This window comes from Chiloscyllium plagiosum, chromosome 17 (genome assembly GCF_004010195.1).
Source record: "Chiloscyllium plagiosum isolate BGI_BamShark_2017 chromosome 17, ASM401019v2, whole genome shotgun sequence".
In the NCBI taxonomy this organism is placed as follows: domain Eukaryota; kingdom Metazoa; phylum Chordata; class Chondrichthyes; order Orectolobiformes; family Hemiscylliidae; genus Chiloscyllium; species Chiloscyllium plagiosum.
Genome location: NC_057726.1, coordinates 23,504,243 through 23,525,935, shown reverse-complemented (window position 1 = coordinate 23,525,935; position 21,693 = coordinate 23,504,243). Strand labels below are relative to the sequence as shown.

The following is a 21,693-nucleotide window of genomic DNA, read 5'->3' as shown; positions in this document are numbered from 1 at the left end:
CTCAGGGAAGCATGCACAAAATTCCTCAACTTTCAATCTTTACTGAAATATATAACGAGGATATAATGCCTATAGTCTCTTTACTCATGCTTCAATTGAAACCAGACATTTTTATTTATTAATACTAAAAATTCAAATTGATGAAAGGACAGTATGTGCCAATTTATATTAATGGCAATACTATGTAAAAATAATGGGGTGGCAATTGAAATTAAATAACATTGTGTAGAATTTACAGCAAACATTGTGTAGAATTTACACTTGACCCAGATGCTAGTGTTTATGCTCCACATGAGCCTCTTTCTGCTTGTATTTATCTAACTCCACCATCGCATCAAATGAGATTCAACTGCACCAAATTTTTTATTCAGACTGTATTGAATTATTTGACCTCTAATTTCTCTTTTATTCTTTCCTCATTAAAAGTAGAGTAAGAGTATATTTTATGTTCTTTTTTAGTTACTGTTCAAAAATGATACCATACCAACATCTCCAATCAACGTAAAAAGCCTAGATCGAGTAGCAGCTGGGACAAAGTGTTTCAGTTTTTCCAACCGGGCTGCATCTCTGGATATGACTACCACACGGAAGCCTAGGAAATCCAAAAAGAAAAGGAAATTTAACAATAGCAACACAAAAATATCCCCTAGACACCAACACAAAAACTTTTCTTTCAGATGGGGGTAGGCAAATAAACATTCTTCCACCAACTTGAATGGAGAAGGAATTTTGGATGAGTGATAGCAAGTTTTTTCCAGTCATTACTGTCAATTCTGCCATACTTCATGGAGAGCTTCAAAATGTCTTCACAGCATCTTTTTATCCTCCCCAGGAAGGTGGCTCTTTGAGAGTTAAGAAAACAGATAACAACTAACCCAACAAAATACATTGTACTTGAAGTCCAAATGATTTAATGATGATTTGGAGCAGGGGCAGAGAAGGGCAGAAAAGGAAGCAAAGCTTGCAATCTGGATCCCTTGGCATCATGGAAAGTCCTGCCCCCCCTGCTATATGTCCAAAGGTTGGCAGGTTGAGAATCAGCCTGTTCAGTCACATTAAGACCCACAGCAGAAACTAATGACCCTGGCTAAACATCATCCTCAAATCGACAGTTTAGTTATTTATTTATTTACGTGTGTATTTTGTTACAACATACAGAGAAAAGTGTCACCACTCTAACACCATCTTAAAATGCAAATATAAACCAAAACACAGAACACAAAAGGCAGAATAAAGAAATTGTGTTCAATATTACAGTCCTTCTTGTTAAGTGCTTCGTCATGGGCCAGGGGCTGGGTCTCCAACCACAAGTCCCCTTCGCTGCATTGGTGCTGCTGGAAAAGTGTTGCCACTACTTGGTGCTATCTCCTCTCCACCAGCACCCCGCCACGAGAAGTAATCGTTGGATCTTGCTAATGCTTCAGGCCCACCTCACCGATGCAGTCACTACTAATGCTGCCGGGTCTGGCAATGGACTCAAACTTGCCTCCATCGCTGCTTCCATGACTCTGCACTGGACAGAAATGCTGCTGGCAACCTAAACTCACCTCCGCCACAGCAAGGCTAGGACCACATTGTCGATGTAGAAGCGTTGGGCACCCTCACCACCCCAAAGCCATTTCCACAACCAAGCTCCTCAACAAGTAGTAAGCAAAAGAACAAAAAGAAAAGAAATGAAAAGAACAGTGGATAGAGCAAATGAGCTTCATGCTCAGCAGTCGTACTGACACCAGGAAAGAATCTTGCTCAAGCTGTATAACTGGAAAATGTTGTAAAATATGGAAGAGTTTGGTTCTGTCTCAAAATAAATTCCTAACAGATGCTATTTGGGTATCTGACACTACAATGGCAATCTTATTGAAATAGAGCACAAGGAGGACTCATTTGAAAAATGTAACTGAGAAATTTCAGCAGTTAACTGGAAATTTCAACTAGAAATTGTTGAGTCAAGGTAAAAGGTGTTTTGCTTTTCAGCCTTTTAGAAACAGCATATCTGGTCTTAGGATGTTTACTCATGCAAAATATCCTTTTCTCCTTGTTTGCGACTGTTTTACATTCAGAAGGATTGAAGCTCACATGAAAGAAATTAAAAAGGTAAAGTGTGATGAATTCATGTAATTAAGTTTTATGAACCATAGAAGTCTGATGGTTCTTGGACAATATGTATTCCAAAACCAATTAGCTGATCATTTGCATGTTTTTGGTATTTTGTGCTGGTCATGTATAAGTTGGTTGCTGCATTACCTACTTCATCAAATGTAACCGTATTTCGAAAATATTTTGTACTAAGCACTTTGGGATATGTTGAGAATGGTGAAAGATGTTGTGTAAATATCTTTCTTTTTGGCACCAAGAGGCACTAAATACACATTGCTAGTAAACATGTTAAACTAATTAGGAAAATACTCTTGTGTTGTAGTATGATTATAAACAAATATGTGAGCACTGCACATGAGCAAGCAAGTTTATCTGTGTCAAATTAATGTATTTGTATGAATTACTGTTTTAATAATTGTGTTTCAGCCTTTTTTAGCAGATAAACAAATTATATATGAACATACATAACTGCTTATTATTGTCATAGAATATGGTTTGACTCCTATATACAACAAAACTACTGCTGAAAACCTATAACTGAATCTGATTGGACAAAGTGTGATCAGCTGGGCGGTCCTGTTACAAAGCCTTTCCACTGATTATATGGATTCCACAAGGAATCAGTGATCTGCTATACAAGATTAAAGCCCATAAAGTGAGTCTGAATACTTAGTCATGATTTTATCCCAAGAGTAAGTTTTTCTAAGCCTCACAGGCAAAAGACTTTATTACGTCATGCATTTAGGCACAACATATTAAAAAAAAATCCATTTTCAGGAGACATGAACATGCTTTCATACAGAACCTTATTACATCTTCAAGGTGTTCAAAGAGCTTCACAACACAATGTCCACGTTGTTATTGTGAAATCAAAAAACCAGAAGATCTCTGAAGTAGCAAATGAGAATAGAAACTGATAAAATAGAATGGGTAAAAACAATGACTGCAGATGATGGAAACCAGATTCTGGAGTAGAGTGGTGCTGGAAAAGCACAGCAGTTCAGGCAGCATCCAAGGAGCAGGAAACCCTGATGAAGGGCTTTTGCCCAAAACGTCGGATTGTCCTGCTCCTCGGATGCTGCCTGAACTGCTTTGCTTTTCCAGCACCACTCTACTCCAAAATAGAATGGGTGCCAATCCTGACAAACAATAAGTAGACCGTCACTGGGAAACACTGAAGATCACGTTCAGATTTTAGGAAAAATATATTTAGCTAAGCGAAAGACTAAATTAAATACTGGTGAGCCTCCAAGAAAAATAAATTAATACAAATATAAATTAATTAAATGTACATTCAGTACACAGACAGAGAAGAGTGTGAAGAGAAAGAATATCGCTTGGTATTTATTTATCCTAAAGACATAAGAATAATTAGGAAGGCAAGGATGAGAAAAGGAAAATTAGGGGCTTTGTAAAATTACTTTTGTGGAATGTGGGTGCCCTTGGCAATGCCAGAATTTATTGTTCATCCCTGACTGTCCTTGAACTGAGTAGCTTGCCAGGTCATTTCAGAGGACAGTTAAGAGTCTTGTGGTGTTATGGTGTTAACCACATTGTGATGGATTTGGAGTCACTTGTAAGGCAGACTAGGGATGAATGGCAGATTTCCTTCCCTCAAAAGGCATTAATAAACCAATTTATTTTTAGCAAACATTTGTGATAGTTTCGTGGCCACCATTACTGATATTAGATTTTCTTAAATCCTAGATTTATTAATGGCATTTAAGTTCCACAACAAAAACAGAAGTTGTTGGAAAACCTCAGCAAGTCTGGCAGCACCTGTGAAGAGAAATCAGGAGTTTTGGATCCGGTGACCCTTCCTCAGAATCCGGGCTGGGACCCAAAATGTTAACTTTGATTCCTCTTCACAGATGCTGCCAGACCTGCTCAGCTTTCCCAGCAACTTCTGTTTTTGTTTCTGATTTACAGCATGCACAGTTGTTTTGGTTATTATTTAAATTCCACAAACTGTGATTAAGAGATTTGAACATGTGACCACAGCATTAAATCTGGCCCTTTGCTTTACTAGTTTATCGACATTATGATCACACCACTGTCTTATCACGACTGAGGAATAGGAAAGACAAGATAATACCAGAGGTAAATATAGAGAGATGACAGAAATGTTAAATCATCATTTCATTCAGTGGTCAGTATGGAGGTACGGTAAATAGAATGACACCGAATGATGAGATGTGTATAAAACAAGCATGGTTATTTTTATTTTAAAATGGATACATTGAATAAACATACTCAAGGAATATAAAGCCTCTGATCTAGATGGATAGCACAGATAAATTTCAAAAGAATCTTGGGACAGAGTAACAAAGACATTGCTATACGTATTTAATAACTCTAATAATTGTAGTGTTAGTAGATTTGTCGATAGTTAACAAAATTTCGATCTTTAAGACAACAGAACATGTCCAAGGAATTATAGGCCATCAACTTAATATCAATAGCAGACATATAACAGAACCATGCAAAGGACAGAATAGATGATGTGGCAAGAAAATATAATAATGATGAATAATTAGCATGGATTTCAAAAGGGAAAATCTTGTCAACCAAATTTATTTAATTTTCTCAAAGTGGTAACAGCTAGATTACCTGATGGTTATGCCATAAATGTGGTTTACCTGGATTTGCAAAAGGCCTTTGGTAAGGTGTCCCATAATGGTCTATTGAATGGGATTAGAGAATATGTAGTCAACTGTTATGAAGATATGTTGGCTAAAATATTTATAATTTATTATTTGTACTGGATAGATCATGGAATTTTTAAAAAGTTTTTAAAACAAGATACATTAAAATATTGCATTTGTGAAGAATACAAATTGCTTTTCAGAAAATGCAGAGTCCACAAAGCTTCAAGAGTGACCCACTTCGCAGGAGGGTACTAGATTTTTCATTAACTGTTGAAGAGAAGGACTAGCACAAGACAGAAGGAAGTCAGCTTTATTCTCCTCTTTTTTTTTGAAACTTCTCCCAAAGAAGAGCTTTTGATTTGAAGGCACTCACAATCTCCATTGTTGTAACCTGAGACTTCTTAAGGGACAATTCTGAATCAAATCTACTTTCACCAAGAGAATGAGAGAATTACCACAACGACAATTGCAGAATTACTACTCCAGTAACAAACTCCGGTACCATCAGCTACTATATGGAAAACATCTCTTCAGCCAAAAACAAACCTTTATACAAACCATGAATAATTCACTTTCTTGACTTTTCTCGGTACTTGACAAAGTTTTAAGATCTAACACGCTGCAGAAATTTGTTTTTATTTGCTTGGGGTCATTATGTGTTTTGTTTTTGCAATAATGGGTAGTTTGGTATAATTATACATTTTAAACATTGTGTTAATTTTTTTACATCTTGGATTAGTTTTGGAAATAAAACCTAATTCTTTACTAGTTAACCTAAGGAATTTGACTCATTCAGTTAGCGTCATGCGGCATAGAAACAGACCTTCAGTCCAACTCATCCTTACCATCCAGTTATCCTAAACTGAACTAGTCCTATTTGCCTATGTTTGGCTGATATCCCTCTAAACCTTTCCTATTCATGCACCAGTCTAAATGTCTTTCAACTGTTGTAATTGTACCAGTCTCCACCACTTCCTCTGGCAGCTCATTCCATACATGCACCACCCTCTGAAATGTTTTGATAGAGTGAAGACAGAAAGGATGTTTCTTCTTGTGGAGAAGAACATAGAGGCTATCATTTGAATTCCCTGTTAGATTCTTTAGGAAACCTTTCTTCACAGACAGTACCACAGGAACTGGTTGAAGTGAATATTATATATGCATTTAGGGAGCCAGAAAAGTAAAAGAAAGAGAAGGGAGTAGAGGTTTATGAAGATGGATATAGATGAAGATAGATGAGAAGAGACTCGAATATAGCACAAAAATCAGCCAAAAGGCTTGTTTCAGTGCCCTGTGCACATGAATAAGATCAATGACTTGTTGATTGCCCTTTTATGGTCTTGGCTGAGGAAGGGATTTTGGCTTGGGGAACTCATTGACTTTCTTCAAATACTGCCTTAGGAACTCTTCTATCTGCCTGAAAGATCAGAAAAGGTCTTAGTTGAGCATTCGTGACAAAAGACTTTCCTTTGATAGTATTTGGACATAAATAATCACATGAGTCTGGTACACTGACACTGACATAAACATGAATGATGAATATGTCTACCTTAATTCTTCTATTTACTTATTTAACAAAGGTGTGATCCAGCAATTTTCAATACATCAAAGCCTCTGCTAAATAATGGAGAGAATTTCAGACACACAAAATGAGTGCTCATACCTATTATGTCATAATCTCAGAATTTATGTAATGAAATCAACTTTGCCATTCTTTTTTGAAGCCTCTAATAAATCAATGTTGTTTGGAAGAATGGAAGTTCAAAACTTCACACAATGACCTGTAATCAAAGTCTCTTGAAAAACATTGCATTCCTTGATTGATCCTGTTGATAATAGATTTAGATTGACTGGATGTTTTCAGTGAAACGGTTGATAATTACAACCAAACATTAATCATCACCTGGCCTGGCAGTCTTCGGCTCAACTTCAAACAGAAAGGCACCTTGAAAGCCAGAGTTTAAACAATTTTACCGATGTGACTGATAATTATGCAACCTTTGTCTCAATGTGAAATAATTTTACATGATACTCTTGGGAAGGGGAGCCACTGAAAAGTACAAATACCTTGTCTTTAAGTCAGTGAAACACTTTGTAAACAGAATGCAGCTGCAAACACTTCTGTGCATTATAAAAAAAAATTCCAAATTGACAAGCACTTTTCAAATAGAGACATGAAAATTCTGCATTACGTATTTATGGCACAGGGTCCAATCAAAGTAACAGCTCAAATATTGTAACATTATTCTAATTATTCTTGTGCAATGGTAATGGATTTAAGTGAAATGTAATCTTATTAATTAAAGAGTGTTCTCAAGGTCTTACAACACCAGGTTATAGTCCAACAGATTTATTTGGAAGCACACTAGCTTTCGGAGCGCCTCTCCTTCATCAGGTGGTTGGAGCAGCGATCTGAAAGCTAGTGCTTCCAATTAAACCTGTTGGACTATAACCTGGTGTTGTGTGATTTTTAACTTTGTACACCCCACTCCAACACCGGCATCTCCAAATCTCAAGGTGTTGACGGGAATGACTTTCGTCACCCTTCCAACTTTGAAGGATGATGAACACAGAGCAAAGAAATCCATTTCAGATGTGGGGTGTCTTCATATGAAATAACTTTACTGATGCCTGAAGACACTGATGCTTGTGTGCCACACATGAAGCTACCAAGTCTTGTTGTGGGTTGTCATCTTTATTTCTAATGCCAAGCCACTGGTGACGATGGTGATGCAGTGCAGACAACAGAAGTCAGCTAGTGACTCTCAGATGCAATATTTGATGTTTCGGGCCTACTTCTCACAGTTATAAGACTCTATGAAGTGGAGCTTTCAGCATCTAAATAGCCATCTGATTCCAGATACCTCACCATTGAAAAAGTCCTTGGATATGAAACCAAACAGGAGAGTGTCCAAGCCATTGAAATCATCTCTACTTGCTGAGTTCCAACAATATCAATAGTTCTGCTTATGAACTTGGCTGCCATATTTGTGATTTTGCCATGCTGGAATATATATCCACAAAGCACTTTGAATAGCAAAGATCAAAATTTGTTGAGTCTCTTTTCTTAAAAGCTGTTAAGTCATCCCTGTTTTACAGCTGTACAGCAATATGCTGAGAACACAGACCTTAGATATCATCAGTTTGATCAGCTTGATGTTATCCCATGTGCAAATCCTGAGTTGATCAGCTTTCTTCATGTACATGCCAAGTTCTGCATTAGGGCATGGATTGTCTGTCACTATGGACCCAAGGGGGATGCAAACCAGATTGAGTTCTGTTCATCGGCCCATTATTAATTATATAGCAAGTGATATTTAGAGTGCTCACATCGCCCAATTTTCCATCTCATTAAAATGACAAACAACTCTTCAGGGTTTAAGGAGAACTATATTTAGATATTGAAAAGATCGAAGTTTCTTGCATCAGAATAAACAATGGATTTTCATTTCAATTTTCATTATTTTTAAATTAACAACTAATTTATAACCACAGAATCCTTTTGAGTTCACCAGACATTTGACAATGTACCATTAATTACTAATGAGTCTTGAAGTGTCTGTGAACAATGTTTTTGTATTTTTGTATTTAAAAACTTAGAATCCAGGATTGGATGATTCATTAACCCACCCAGACCCTTTCTAATACACTTGATGTGAAGATGCCGGTGTTGGACTGAGACGGACAAAGTCAACAATCACACAACACTGGGCCATAGCGCCACTCCGAATTTTTGCAGTTTCAAATAAATCTGTTGGACTATTACCTGCTGTGGTTTGATTTTTGACTTTTTCTAATACAGCAGTGAAATGATTGAAATTTGGCAAGTTCAGTGGAGTTATTTTTCCTCTCTATTCATGAACTGCCTTTCATGAACAGAGTACATTACACAAATAGTTATGTTCAGAAAATAAAATCATCGTAAGGTATTGAACCATTGGAGGAAGGCGGCACCCTTTCCTGATTCCATAACCTTAAAATTCATGGTATGTTGCTGCAGGGGTAGATGTGCAATTAGAGAGGTCTTATAACCACCAGGCTGACCTGGCAGAGGCCCTGTCCCAAATACTACAAAGATGCTGGTTCCACATCACTTACAACACTTCCTGGATGCTGACCTCACTGAAGACAAGGAATTTCAGAACAGCTCCCTGCCACTAACAGTTGCAGGTGAAGATCCTGATTTCATTCAAACTGTGAGAAATTTGGTATTTGCCACTTCCCTGTACAATAAGTTGATCTGTTTTCATGTGCTGTTCCAGAACTGTAGCTGCCAAAAAAAAAGGCAGGGATCCAGTAGAACTAGGACTGTATCGGCACCATCACATGCACCCACGAAGAGGTTGAACAGTTCATCAACTTCACAAACACCTTCCAACCTGACCTTAAGTTCACATGGACTACCTCTGACACCTTCATCCCCTTCCTGGACCTCTCCAGCGACTGACTCAACACAGATATCGATTTCAAAACCATCCACTCCCACAACTACCAGGACTACACCTCCTCCCACATCCTCATGTAAAAATGCAATCACTTACTCCCAATTCCTCCACCTCTGCCGTATCTGCTCCCAGGAGGAATAATTCCATTCCTAAACATCCTAGATCACCTCCTATTTCAAGGGCTGAAATTTCCCCTCCCACGTGATCAACAATGCTCTCCAGTGCATCTCCTCCACTTCCTGCACATCCGCCCTTGAACCCCACCCCACTAGCCGCAACAGGGATAGAACCCCCACCCCCGGTCCTCATCTTCTACCTCATTGATCTCCAGATACAGCGCATTATCCTCCGCCATTTCTGCCACCTAGAGTCAGACCCGACCACCACGAATATATTTCCCTCCCCACCCCTATCTGCTTTCCACAGAGACCATTCCCTCCATGATGGGTCCCCACCCATCACCAACCCACCTTCCACTGCCAGTACCTTCCTTTGACACCGCAGAAGGTGTAAAACCTGTGCCCACACCTTCCCTCTCACCTCCATCTATGGCCCCAAAGGATCTTTTCACATCTGGCAGAGATTTGCCCACACATCCACCCACCTCATCTACTGTGTCTGTTGTTCGCGATGTGATCTCCTCTGCATTGGGAGGGTTTCAAGGAACATCTCTGGGACACATTTACCCAAAATCCCCACCACCCTGTGGCCGACCATTCAACTCTCCCTCTCACTCCCCCAAGGACATACAAATCCTGGGCCTCCTCCACCACCAAATCCAAGCCACCCGACTACTGGGGAAAGAACACCTCATCTTCCGCCTTGGGATCCTTCAACCACACAGCATCAACATTGACTTTACCAGTTTTCAAATCTCCTCTCCCCACACCTCATCCCAAATCCAATCCTCCAACTTGGCATCATCCTCTTGACCTGTCCATCTTCCTATCACTTTCACTGCTACCTTCTACCCAGCCCCACCTACACCCACCTGTTTATCTCTCGGCCCCTTTCTCCCTCCAAAATCCTGATGAAGGGCTTATGCCTGAAACGTCAACTCTCCTGCTCCTCAGATACTGCCTGACCTGCTCTGCTTTACGAGCGCCACACTTTTCAACTCTATCCATAAAATGGCAACCATACATCAGCAGTTTCTAAGAACTTGTAGCAAATGTAGGATGCAAATAAATTGCAGTCATATATGAGAACACCAACCAATTTATTCTTTCCCACATCCAGAAATGCTCAGACTAATTGTAATCAATTGACTCAGGTTTGAGAAATGACTAGAGATATTGCTATTAAAATGACTCAGTATAACACCAATTATATCAGTTACTCACTGAAATATTGGGAACTCCCTTTATGTTAAACTTGCACAATATTGATATTTGGTATCCTCTGATATAGCTGGCACAAGTTTTAGTTTCAAATGGATAATTAACCTGCAAATCTTATCTGGATATATTTCAGCTTGTCTCAGTAAAATGTCTGTTTCATTGTAATCAGAAGACTTGTGTTTTAAGCTCCACCCCAAGACTTCTGTTAGTTATCACTTGAGACACATAACACTAATAAGAAGAGAATGTTACACAGTTGGAGATTCTGGCTTTTGGATCAATACTCTTTATTTACTCAGATGGAAGTAGAAGATCCATTGCTACTACTTGTAAGTCACTGTTTCATCCTGGAAGGAAACAGTAAAAGGGCAGGATTTGTATCTCTTGCACGTGCATGGAAAGATGTGTAAAAGGACCGTGTTCAAGAGATGATTGATGAGCAGACATGTCTCTCATAGGAAATGGTCCTTTCAGAACGTGGGAAGCGGTTGGAAAAGTATGTCATGTGGTGGCATCAATCTGGACTTGTCAGAAAATAATCCATTGATGTGAAAGATGGTGGAGTAGAAGTTGAAATCTATAGAAACCCAAGTATGATTCTGGGAAGAAGGGAAAAGTCAGAGCAGAAGTCTGGAAAATTGGATAGACCTGTTCAAATACAATGTCAACCATAATAACAAGGAATCCTCAAATGAGGAAAAATGAAGCTACTGCAGAATACTACAAGGAGGCATTGTCAGGAGATGGAGAAACTGTGGTGGAAATGGAGAAACTGAGAGATTGAAATAACATCCTTACAGGAAACAGGATGGAAGGAAGAGTAGTCATGACAACTGAGAAATTCAGTGACTTTATAAAAGACATTGGTCGACAGTCTATCTCCAGAAATCAACATAAAAATTTTGAGGAAGGGAAGGGATGAGTAAGAGATGGACCACATGAAAGTATGGCAAAATTGGAAGAAAAGTTGATGGCTTTTCCAGTTTAGTCACCACTATAATCTGTACTGTTCCAGAAAAAGTAGTATTGGAGGGGTCCCAGTTAAGTCTAGAAAAAAGAATATTCCAAGTATGCCACACAAAGGCAGGGATAGCTGGAACCAATACAGGTTCCCCTAGCAACTGCATTTAGATTGAGGAAGTTCAAGGTTATACTAAGTTTACTTAGTATTTAATTCCCTGAAAAGAATATTTAAATAAATTGACTTTGATTCAATGTGTAGTCAAGAAACATTGTATCTTTAATCCTCTGGCCAACAGCATACAAGGAGTTATCTATTGTGTCTCAATCTGAAAAAGTGCCTCTAAGGCTAATGTAAGTGATGTGGTTCTCAGGGGTTTTGTAAAGGGTAGCTTTTTGCTTAGGCCTGGAAGCTGATTGGGATGTGTTGGCAACATTGCAGAAAATTCTGGTTTATATTAACTTTCAGAATTGACAATAGCTCTAAGACCACATTCTCTAACTGAGAAGGATTTTAATCTACATTAATGTTAGAGGAGTCACTTCCTGACACAACCACTGCTGATATTTTCTAAGTTTCTCTTTTCTAACATGGCAGCTATTTCTCACAGTTGATATTACCACTTAATCACTGTTTTAAATTATTTAAAGCGGATGATGACTGGGAATGTTATTTGGATTGTAAACATTCATTTTTCCAAAATGGACCACAGTTAATCTACCTCTTTTGTGACAGAAAGGTAATTGTCTAACTCTAGAGTGTCTATGTAGGTGAATTGTGTTAAGATATTCTGACAAGAAACAGTAACCACTTGGATTAGATAACTCAAGACATACAGCTTTAGTCTAATTCATTCCTAAGATATTCATGTCACTAATAAGACTAGGCTTTATTGCCTAATCTTTTTTGCCCCTTAAAATAAGGTGGAGGTCCTTCTTTCAGAACTACTACAGTCTGTGTGATGAAGATATGTTCACAATTCTGATATTACTAAATTTTCTGCTTCATAGCACTCCTTCAAAGTTTAGCATTGTTGTAAACCCAGAGGGAAATTCTTTTGACAAAAAGTAATGTATTTAAGAAACAGGAGATCAGAACTCAAAATAGACAATCCTAAGTTTCCGTGCGAAAGCCATCTGTAACTTTACACTAAAAAAGTATCACTCACATTGGGTGGACCCCACAGAATTCGATACTAAGCAATTTATCAGTATAGCTGTAAGGCCAATGTAAAGACTAGTTTATCTTCTTGACTACTAGTTGGGATCATTTTAATTTGACACAAATTGACAAACTTCAGTAGTTCAGAAATTTCAAATCAGAGAGGTCCAAAGTTTAACAATTTTGGAAACTGAAACCGACACCTTGTTATCATATTTGATCCCAAGATGATCTTCAAACATCATGTTCACATTATCATTAAGCCTGTCTTTTGCAAGCCTGTCCCTGTCTCTGCATCAGAAATCCTTATCTGTGCCTTTCCAAACCTAAAATCCTGGGGAAACAATGCAGTCCTGGCTGTACTCCCAAATTCTACTTTCAATAAATCAGATATCATTCAAACCACTGCTGAATGTATCTTAACTGACATCAAGTGCCATTTCGTGATCACCCTCTGGTCACTGACCTTTGGTCAAGTGATGTCTCAATTTCAAAATTTGGACCCTTATTTTCAAATCACTTTGAGGCCTTATCTCTCCCTGTTTCTATGTCATCTCCAAACCCGCAACCTTCCAAGATATCTGCACTTCTCTCATTTTGGCATTTTGTGCATTCTCAGTCATAATTTCTCTACAACTGGCAGCCATGTTTTCAGTTGCTTCGGCCCCAAGTTTTGGAATTCTATTTTCTTCCTTTAAGATACTTATTAAGTCATGTTCACATTATCATTAAGCCTGTCTTTTGCAAGCCTGTCCCTGTCTCTGCATCAGAAATCCTTATCTGTGCCTTTCCAAACCTAAAATCCTGGGGAAACAATGCAGTCCTGGCTGTACTCCCAAATTCTACTTTCAATAAATCAGATATCATTCAAACCACTGCTGTATGCATCTTAACTGACATCAAATGCCATTTCCTGATCACCCTCTGCTCACTGACTTTTGGTCAAGTGACGTCTCAATTTCAAAATTTGGACCCTTATTTTCAAATCACTTTGAGGCCTTACCTTCCCTGTTTCTATGTCACCTCCAAACCCACAACCTTCCAAGATATCTGCACTTCTCTCATTTTGGCATTTTGTGCATTCCCAGTCATAATTTCTCTACAACTGGCGGCATTGTTTTCAGTTGCTTAGGCCCCAAGTTTTGGAATTCTATTTTCTTCCTTTAAGATACTAATTAAGTCAAGCTTTTCATTGCTGCTGGAACCCAAACAATTGACCCATAAGCTGGGGGATTCACTAACTCAGACATTTGCAGGATGCCCAGACATATCCTATAAGGCTCCTACAGTTTTATGCAGAAACTTATATTCTTTGAAAGAACATGTAATAACACCGGCCCCCAACCCCACCCCCCAACAAGAAACTGCCCGAAATCAGGAGAGTCAGCTGCTCAGCAATTTCAATAAAATTTCAGAAAATCATCAGTTTTTGAGTAGTGCCACCAAGAATGGCCACTGCTGGGACTGCACCAGAATCAAGAGCACACCATGGAAGTAAGCCACATTTGCAAACAGGTAAGTAAGCTTTGGGAGTGCTGGAGGCAGAGAGACAGGCTCTGGTGAAGTTTGGTGAGCCATTGCTGCTGGATTGGCCCTCCATGTTCCAAAAAATTGTCCTAATAGAAGACCCACTTCACCACTGCCAGGGCTAATCTGTCAGTCTTCATGTGCAGAGAATAACCTGCCACTGCAGGTAAAGAATCAGCAGTGATGTGAAGAGACTCTTAATTAGCTTCTGGATGACAAGGCTGTTCTGTACCTGCTTCACCGCTGGTGAAATGACATGATAATGAGAAAGTGACAGGCACTCCAAATCCTGTTATTCTATGGTCAATATCTACCATGCCTTCCAACTCATCCTAAAACAGATTCTCAAAATGCAGCTTTGTGTCTGTGCAGCACAGGGTTTCCAAATTCCTGCCTTGTCTGAAAGTCTCCCAGAAATGGGGATTGACAGCTCAGTTGCTACTGCAAGTGACTTGGGAGACACATCTTTGCAATGTCAAGAGAACTCACCTGGCAATTACCACTGCTGCATTTAGAACTTACGCAGGTTAGGTCATCAACAGTTTATTTACTCTGGTGCCTTGCTGTTCACAACTTCTACTGAGGCAGTCACTTTTATTTCAGTATATGGCAACTTTGTAAAAGTAGTGGCCTTTGTGGAATGGAGTTATTTTCCCAGCATCAATAGCAGCACAGATCCTGCTCCATTTCTGAACACATCTGCAACATTTGATCTCAGGGATACAGCAGATTTTCTGTCACTACAACCGCTGGACAAAACATTGTCCATTCTACAACAGCTACTGCCACTTTCAGGCTTGCCTTTGGGACCTTTAACAAATCCCCATTGCATTTCCCCTTTTATTTTCTGCTACCGCCCTATTGCTGGTATGTAGAAATCTGAGAAACACAGTTCTTTATGGATGTTAACAATCTGCTGAAAGTGGGGGATATTTGAAATGAAATGAGTATTTAGTCTGCGTGTGAACAGAGCTGAAAACTAATGTGCACAAGGGAGTTTGCAAAATACAAACTGGCTTCCTCTCTGAAGTTTGAGTTTACTTGTGAAAATAAGGAGCAATGCTTAACAGATCCAACAGTAGGAACAAATTTACAAAATAAATTCAATACATTCAGAGCATAGGATCGTCCAGCAATATCCAAACTGGAAGATGGAGCTACATTTCCGTTCTTTGCATCCCATTCACCTTCAATTCTCAGACCTCCTGACCTCGTGACCTCTGGTGCAAAACCACAAGCAAAAGCCCTGAACAATTGAGGGCCCAAGTGTTAGAGAGGAAATGCAACATTTGCAATCTGAGGGAAAGTGTCAAGTAATTGGATCGTCATGTCATTGACCCTCCAAGAATACATTTAATGAATGTTGTCAATCTTAACAGTGAGACATTGGAGTATTCCATTAATTAGAGATGATGGAATTATGGCCTTTTGCAGGACAGAACTGGATTTCAGATTTCTAGAATAGTTAAATATTATAAGGGAGGAGATATCATGAGATCAGTATGTATATGTGAAAAATCAATTTATGGAGTGAAAAGATGGGGAACGTTGTCAATCTGGCAGGAGTGAAGACAGATAATCAACTTTCCATTGGTAGATGTGGCAAGTCTGATTGATGAAATGAATGGATTGTGATAAAAATTCCAGTTCAGGGTTGAACTCACTGAATTGAGTTCAATTGGGCAGCCAGAAAAGCTGATAAGCATGTAAATGAGGATGAGCACTGGCTGTGCAGTGTGATTGCAGTGTTGCTGGTATCATGCTGGAGGAAATTGAATCTCAGTTAGTACTCGACATCAAGCTCAAAATTGCTCATACAGCAACAGATGTCAATGATAGTGGGTGAGGAATGAAAGCTGTGTGATAACAGTGGTTGTAAAGACAGTGGCAGGAACTCAGTGTTGTGTGTACAGACATTAACTTTGCTATTCCCAAAATGAAGCTGGTATAATGATCTCACCAGGAAATCCAGTTGGTTATGTAAATAATCTTGAAGGGGTGAAAGGTGACTGCATGCAGAACTGATTTTTTAAAAATAACTAAGTTAATTATTATAATCTCTCCCCATATTGTCAGGTTCAAGAACTGCCAATCAGTTCATACAACTATCTCATCAACAACTGATGTAGATTAAATGGCTGATATAAGAATAACCGTGAAAATGTTATTGTAAACTGACTTTTAACCTTTTATTAAGAGGAAGCATTGGAAAGGCACTTGGCACACAATTTAGGGCAAAAGTGAGGACTGCAGATGCTGGAAACCAGAGTTTAGATCAGAATGGTGCTGGAAAAGCATAGCAGGTCAGGCAGCATCCAGGGAGCAGGAAAATCGACGTTTTGGGCAAAAGCCCTTCATCAGGCAAAATCCTGATGAAGGGCTTTTGCCCGAAACATTGATTTTTCTGCTCCTCGGATGCTGCCTGACCTGCTATGCTTTTCAAGCACCACTCTGATCTGAACATAATGTAGGGAATTGAAATCAATCAGTCATCTTACCGTGGGCTGATTCCCAATGTAGTTTCCATGGTCTATCTCATAGAATGCAATTTTCTGATTAGTCAGGTAAACCTCTCTTTCATCTCTTATGTTATATCAGACACTTCAGCTGGCATTAATGACACACTGCCTGAAGGTATTGCAGGCCTTACTACAGGCTGGGTTTCAAAGTTGCCTGCAATGAATGGCTTCACCACATTCCCAGTGTGATGCCCCTCAGTTCCAGTATTTTAGATTTTACATCAGTCTGGATTACTATTGGTTCGTAAAGGAACAAATGGTTAAATTGTCATACTACTTTGAGTAACTAACGGACCAATGAAAGAATGTGGCACAGGCCCAAACAAATAAATCTGTATTTAAAAATAATGCACAGGAGTTTAATAAAGGAACAGTTATAATCTCTTAATGTCTTCATCCCTCTCAAATACATTGCCTTTTGGAATCCACCTGTAATGGATATCAAGTTTTACACATCTAATTGACTGTGACCTGTTACTGATTTCCTTTAATTTGGTGCCCCTAATATTTTATTCAACATATAGGGGTAAAGCTGCCATAGTCCCTGAGGGCTGCTCTCTCAGGGACAAATGGTGGTGCTTTAACCTAAGGGCCATCACACCTGAAGTCAGGAGAGAGGTTGAGAAGAAGAGTTCTTCCTCAGCTAGTGCAGGATTTGAACCTATGCTGTTGGTTCTGCTCTGTAATCACAAACTAGCCAACTCACTCACCTCACACCAACTCACAAGTAATAAACAATAAAGAGCGAAAAGTCCAAAGCATGGATAAACCCAGCAAACCTGGCAGCATCTGTGGGGATAGAAACAGTTAAGTTTCGACCCCAATATCATCCTTCTTCGGAATCTCCGTTTCGGTTTCTGGTTTATAGATTGAAAGACCTTTTTGTGGATTGCCTGACAGTACAGGAATTGGGATTAGAGTGGTGCTGGAAAAGCACTGCAGGTCAGACAGCATCGGGGGAGCAGGAAAATCGACGTTTCGACAAAAGCCCTTCTTCAGGAAAGTACAGGAATTGGTCGTTCACGAAGGAGCAGAAGGTGAATCTAAGGGGCATTCACCTTCACCTGAGTAACTGGTTTCACAAAGTGCCGCAGACTTGACTTTGTAACGCCTGGAACTGAACTGAAGACTATAGCAAAATACCTTTCATGTATTAAACAACGATCGTTCGCGAAAAGCTGCACAAAACAACGATGGAGCGGAGCTGGTCAAGTAATAGTAAGAGATATTTGAATGGCCCAAATAAATTAGATTTCCCCGTTACTTTCTTCCACGTAAAGTTATTACTCTTACATTCCTCCAATGAGATGTGTGGACTTTTTAGTTGATTTGCTCATCCCATCAAACTGAAACTTCAGGTTAACAAAGTGCTGTGTGCGGTGATTCGGGATCACAACAGGATTCAGCTACACATTTAGAACAAAAATAAAAGCGTTGGGAATTTGCCCTTTTTGAAAAAAAAGACCACTGTTACCAGGCAGCGTTTACTCTTTTCTTTGGTCCTCTTCGAGCACAGGTTGGCCCTGTGCTAACTAATATCCTGCCTCTCTCTTTCAGTGTTGAATTTAAATTGCCTTCGAGGTCAATAAAAACACTGAAACAATCTGAAGTGATATTCCAACAACGGAGGGATATCAAGACCTTAGAGACCATGTGGAAGAAATTTAATCCTGATACCAAGAGCGGAGGGACCGAACACACTGGCTTTGTACCCTTAGAAGAGGAAAGGTTAAGAGGTTTGATAATAAAGCGTTTGACATTATGAAGGATCGATTAAATATAGGGATAAAAAGCAATCGACATTGACAGGAGGATTGGCCGGGAGACCCAGATGTAAGGCAATTGGAGAAAGAACCTGAGGACATAGGGACAGAGAATGCTGGAGAGACTGAGCAGCTCTGGAAGTGTCTGTGGAGAGAGAAACAGAGATATCGTTTCCAGTCCAGTGGCCTTACTTCAGAACTGAAATAAACCTTGTTTTAAACGGAGGTTATCTGAATACACTTTCTGAGAGTGCTGGTGGAGCCAGACTCTTTCCGATGTGAGTTGGAAACCCACAGGAGGAAGAAAAAGTTGCATTCGTCACCTTTCGCTACCATTCCCTGGCAAACGGAAAGATACAGCCAAACAAGGACTTGATGTTAGTCACTGTTGTAGTTAGTCACTGTTAGTCACTGTTGCAATATCGGAGTCGGGCAAACCAATGTGAATACAGCAGGATCCTACAGTGATGTGGTGCCCTGTTTTGGTGATGCTGATTGAGGGGCCAGGATATCAACAACTTCTCTTGCTCCTTAAAACCACCCCCTGGTTTAACACGAACAGCAATACAATCATTGGACAGCTCTTTCAGAAAGCTGACAACTTCGCGATGGGCCGAGTGGCTCCCTTCTCGGCTGCCCAGTTAAGCGAGTGAGTGTCATTCTCACGTTGCACTGCTCTCGGGAAAAGTCAGCTGCAGGTCACCTTGATCCTGCCACTATAAGCAGCTCTGACAGAGGGTAGCGATAGTGTGCGAATGGAAAGCCGAACCGACTGCAGATGGGTGGCCGATGAGATACGTGTCTAAGTTAAAATGCTGCTATGCCTCAGCACCCGGACATTTGGCACCTACCTCTCTCCAGCAATACCTTGACAGTTCCCGAGCCCACCGTTCCGGCTCCCCCCAGCACAAGGACGGTGCGGTCTCCAGGAGGGCTCATTCTGGGCAAAGCTGACAATGTTGGAAGTTTCTGGGAGTGAAATGAACACAACCGCGAGTAAGGAGACGGTGTCTTTTCTTATAGGGGATTGGGAGGGGTGTGTTCCGCCCTCCCCCACATGGACATAACGCTCCTCCCTTCCATATCACAGCCAACATCTCAGAACACAAGTCAACGCCAGCACTACAGCGAGCTCTCAAACCCCTTCCCCTGACAGAGCCGGGTAGGGGTGAAACACACGCACCAGTAGTTTATGGGTGTCCCTGAGAATGGGTAGGGTCGTATAAATGTTGAACAGTGTGGTGCTGGAAAAGCACAGCAGATATAAATGTTACATGGTCATATGTTGGAATGACTGCCAGCAGGATGTTTGGTGAAATGTCCCGATTCGAAACTGCTGACAGTGGGATTATCACATGGAGCGTTCCTGACTGTGACTGAGCCAGAATATCTGGGTAGAGGTGGGAGCAAGTCAGCATTCTCCTCCCGAACCGAGATTGCCAGATCAGACCTGAGTAAAAAGATTGTTAAAAAAAAAAACCGAAAAACAAAACTGTGGGTGCTGTAAATCAGAGTAACCGTTCGCCCGGACAGAGAAATACAGGGCGACTTCTTCAGACTGAGTGGGAAAAGGCGCTTTGAGAAATATATATGTGCCACTCTGCAAACATGATGTGTTTGACTGGACTGGAGTAAAAACCTGACGAATTGGCTGCGCTCCGAAACTTGTTGCTTCAGATAAACGTGTTGGACTATAACCTGGTGGCGTGTGATTTCTGACTCTTGAATCAACTGCTGTCCTCAAAGCTAAAGCCTTATCTCCTCACCGAGATTATTTGATTCCTATTGATCTTCAATCCCACTCGTAGCAACCCAGGCGAGGTCTTACACTGTAGAATGCAGTGTAAAATATTTAATCAAGTTCTGCTGAATTTTGCTGGGATTACAAAACTCTGTAGGAATACCCTGGGAGCGAAGTCTAGTAGCCCCCACAACAGGCGGGATGATGATGATGATAATGCATGTGTTGCTTCCAATACAAGCACCGACAAACATTTGCATTGCCTGCAAATCACAGTGAAACCCAGCGTTCAAAGCACTGTTCAATGGCTGCATGCCCCATAAAGGTACACACTACACAAAGCTTTAAAGAGTCATATTGAAATCAAATCATTATTTCTGTTTGTCTCTTCAGAGATATTCTAGGAGAAAGTGAGGACTGCAGATGCTGGAGATCAGAGCTGAAAATGTGTTGCTGGAAAAACGCAGCAGGTCAGGCAGCCTCCAAGGAGCAGGAGAATCGATGTTTCAGGCATGAGCCCTTCTTCTGAAGAAGGGCTTCCTGAAGAAGGGCTCATGCCCGAAACGTCGATTCTCCTGCTCCTTGGATGCTGCCTGACCTGCTGCGCTTTTCCAGCAACACATTTTCAGCTCTTCAGAGATATTGCCAAACCTGCTGAGTTTCTCCAGCATTTCCTGTTTTTGTTTCAGTGCCCAGCATCTGCAAAACTTTGCTTTCACAAAGCAAGTCTGCAGTACCTAAAGACATCCTGAGGGGTTCAATTCTGGGCTGGTGCAGGAGCTGGAAGTGATGGGGAACAGTGGGTGCATGGACAGGGCTGGAGGAGAGAGGTCCTCAATCCACAGGGAGCTGGAGCCATTCCCCTCAGACCCCACCCTCATCCAAAGAGCTGGATAAAATTTAGGAAGAAGAAATTAAATTTAGAGAATAGTCAGGGTTTATGGATGCATTTTCAAATGCCAACAATGAAACACCAGCCATATTCATTGCTCAACTCACCACACTCCTTTCACTCACCTCCCATCAGTCTGTATAAACCACCACTCAAATCTGACATTCATAATTTCAGCTCGCCATCACACATTCAGCGTGTATTGCAAGCCTCATGCCCACATCTCACAGGGTGCAATGCATTGCAAGCCATTCAGCAATAGCTGAAGCATCATCTGAACAGGTCGCGCCACACTCACTGATACACTTCCTTCACATCTGAAGGATAAGGTAGTGCACAACCATTGGCAGCTGAAACTTTCTAACATGGGGTCAGTAGTATGTTCTCATCCTGTTGGAGAAGATGAGCCTAACAGCTTTAGAGTGACCCATGAGGGAGGCTGAGGCTGAGGGCAGTTGCAGAGCTGATGGCATGATCACATCTGATCCTCCTTCTCACATCTCACTCTTCATTCATTCCAAAATCTTTTCTGGTGTACAAGCTACTGACAGTTGAAAAATGAACCTCTTGCTATTACCACAATCTCATCCTTGTGCTTT

At 40.4% G+C, this 21,693-nt stretch overlaps 1 protein-coding gene across 1 annotated transcript in view; it reads right to left on the bottom strand.

Moving 5' to 3' along the window:
* si:dkey-238o13.4 (uncharacterized protein LOC560780 homolog) overlaps positions 1-19,575 on the bottom strand; it is a 32,401-nt gene extending 12,826 nt beyond the window's left edge. Inside the window, exons 1-2 of the mRNA XM_043706680.1 lie at positions 19,313-19,575; positions 485-592 (exon numbers count right to left, since the gene is read on the bottom strand). Of these exons, the coding sequence (XP_043562615.1) occupies positions 485-592; positions 19,313-19,400 (196 nt within the window). The 5' untranslated portion in view covers positions 19,401-19,575. The remainder of the gene's footprint in view (positions 1-484; positions 593-19,312) is intronic.
* Between the last annotated feature and the right edge of the window lie 2,118 nt (positions 19,576-21,693).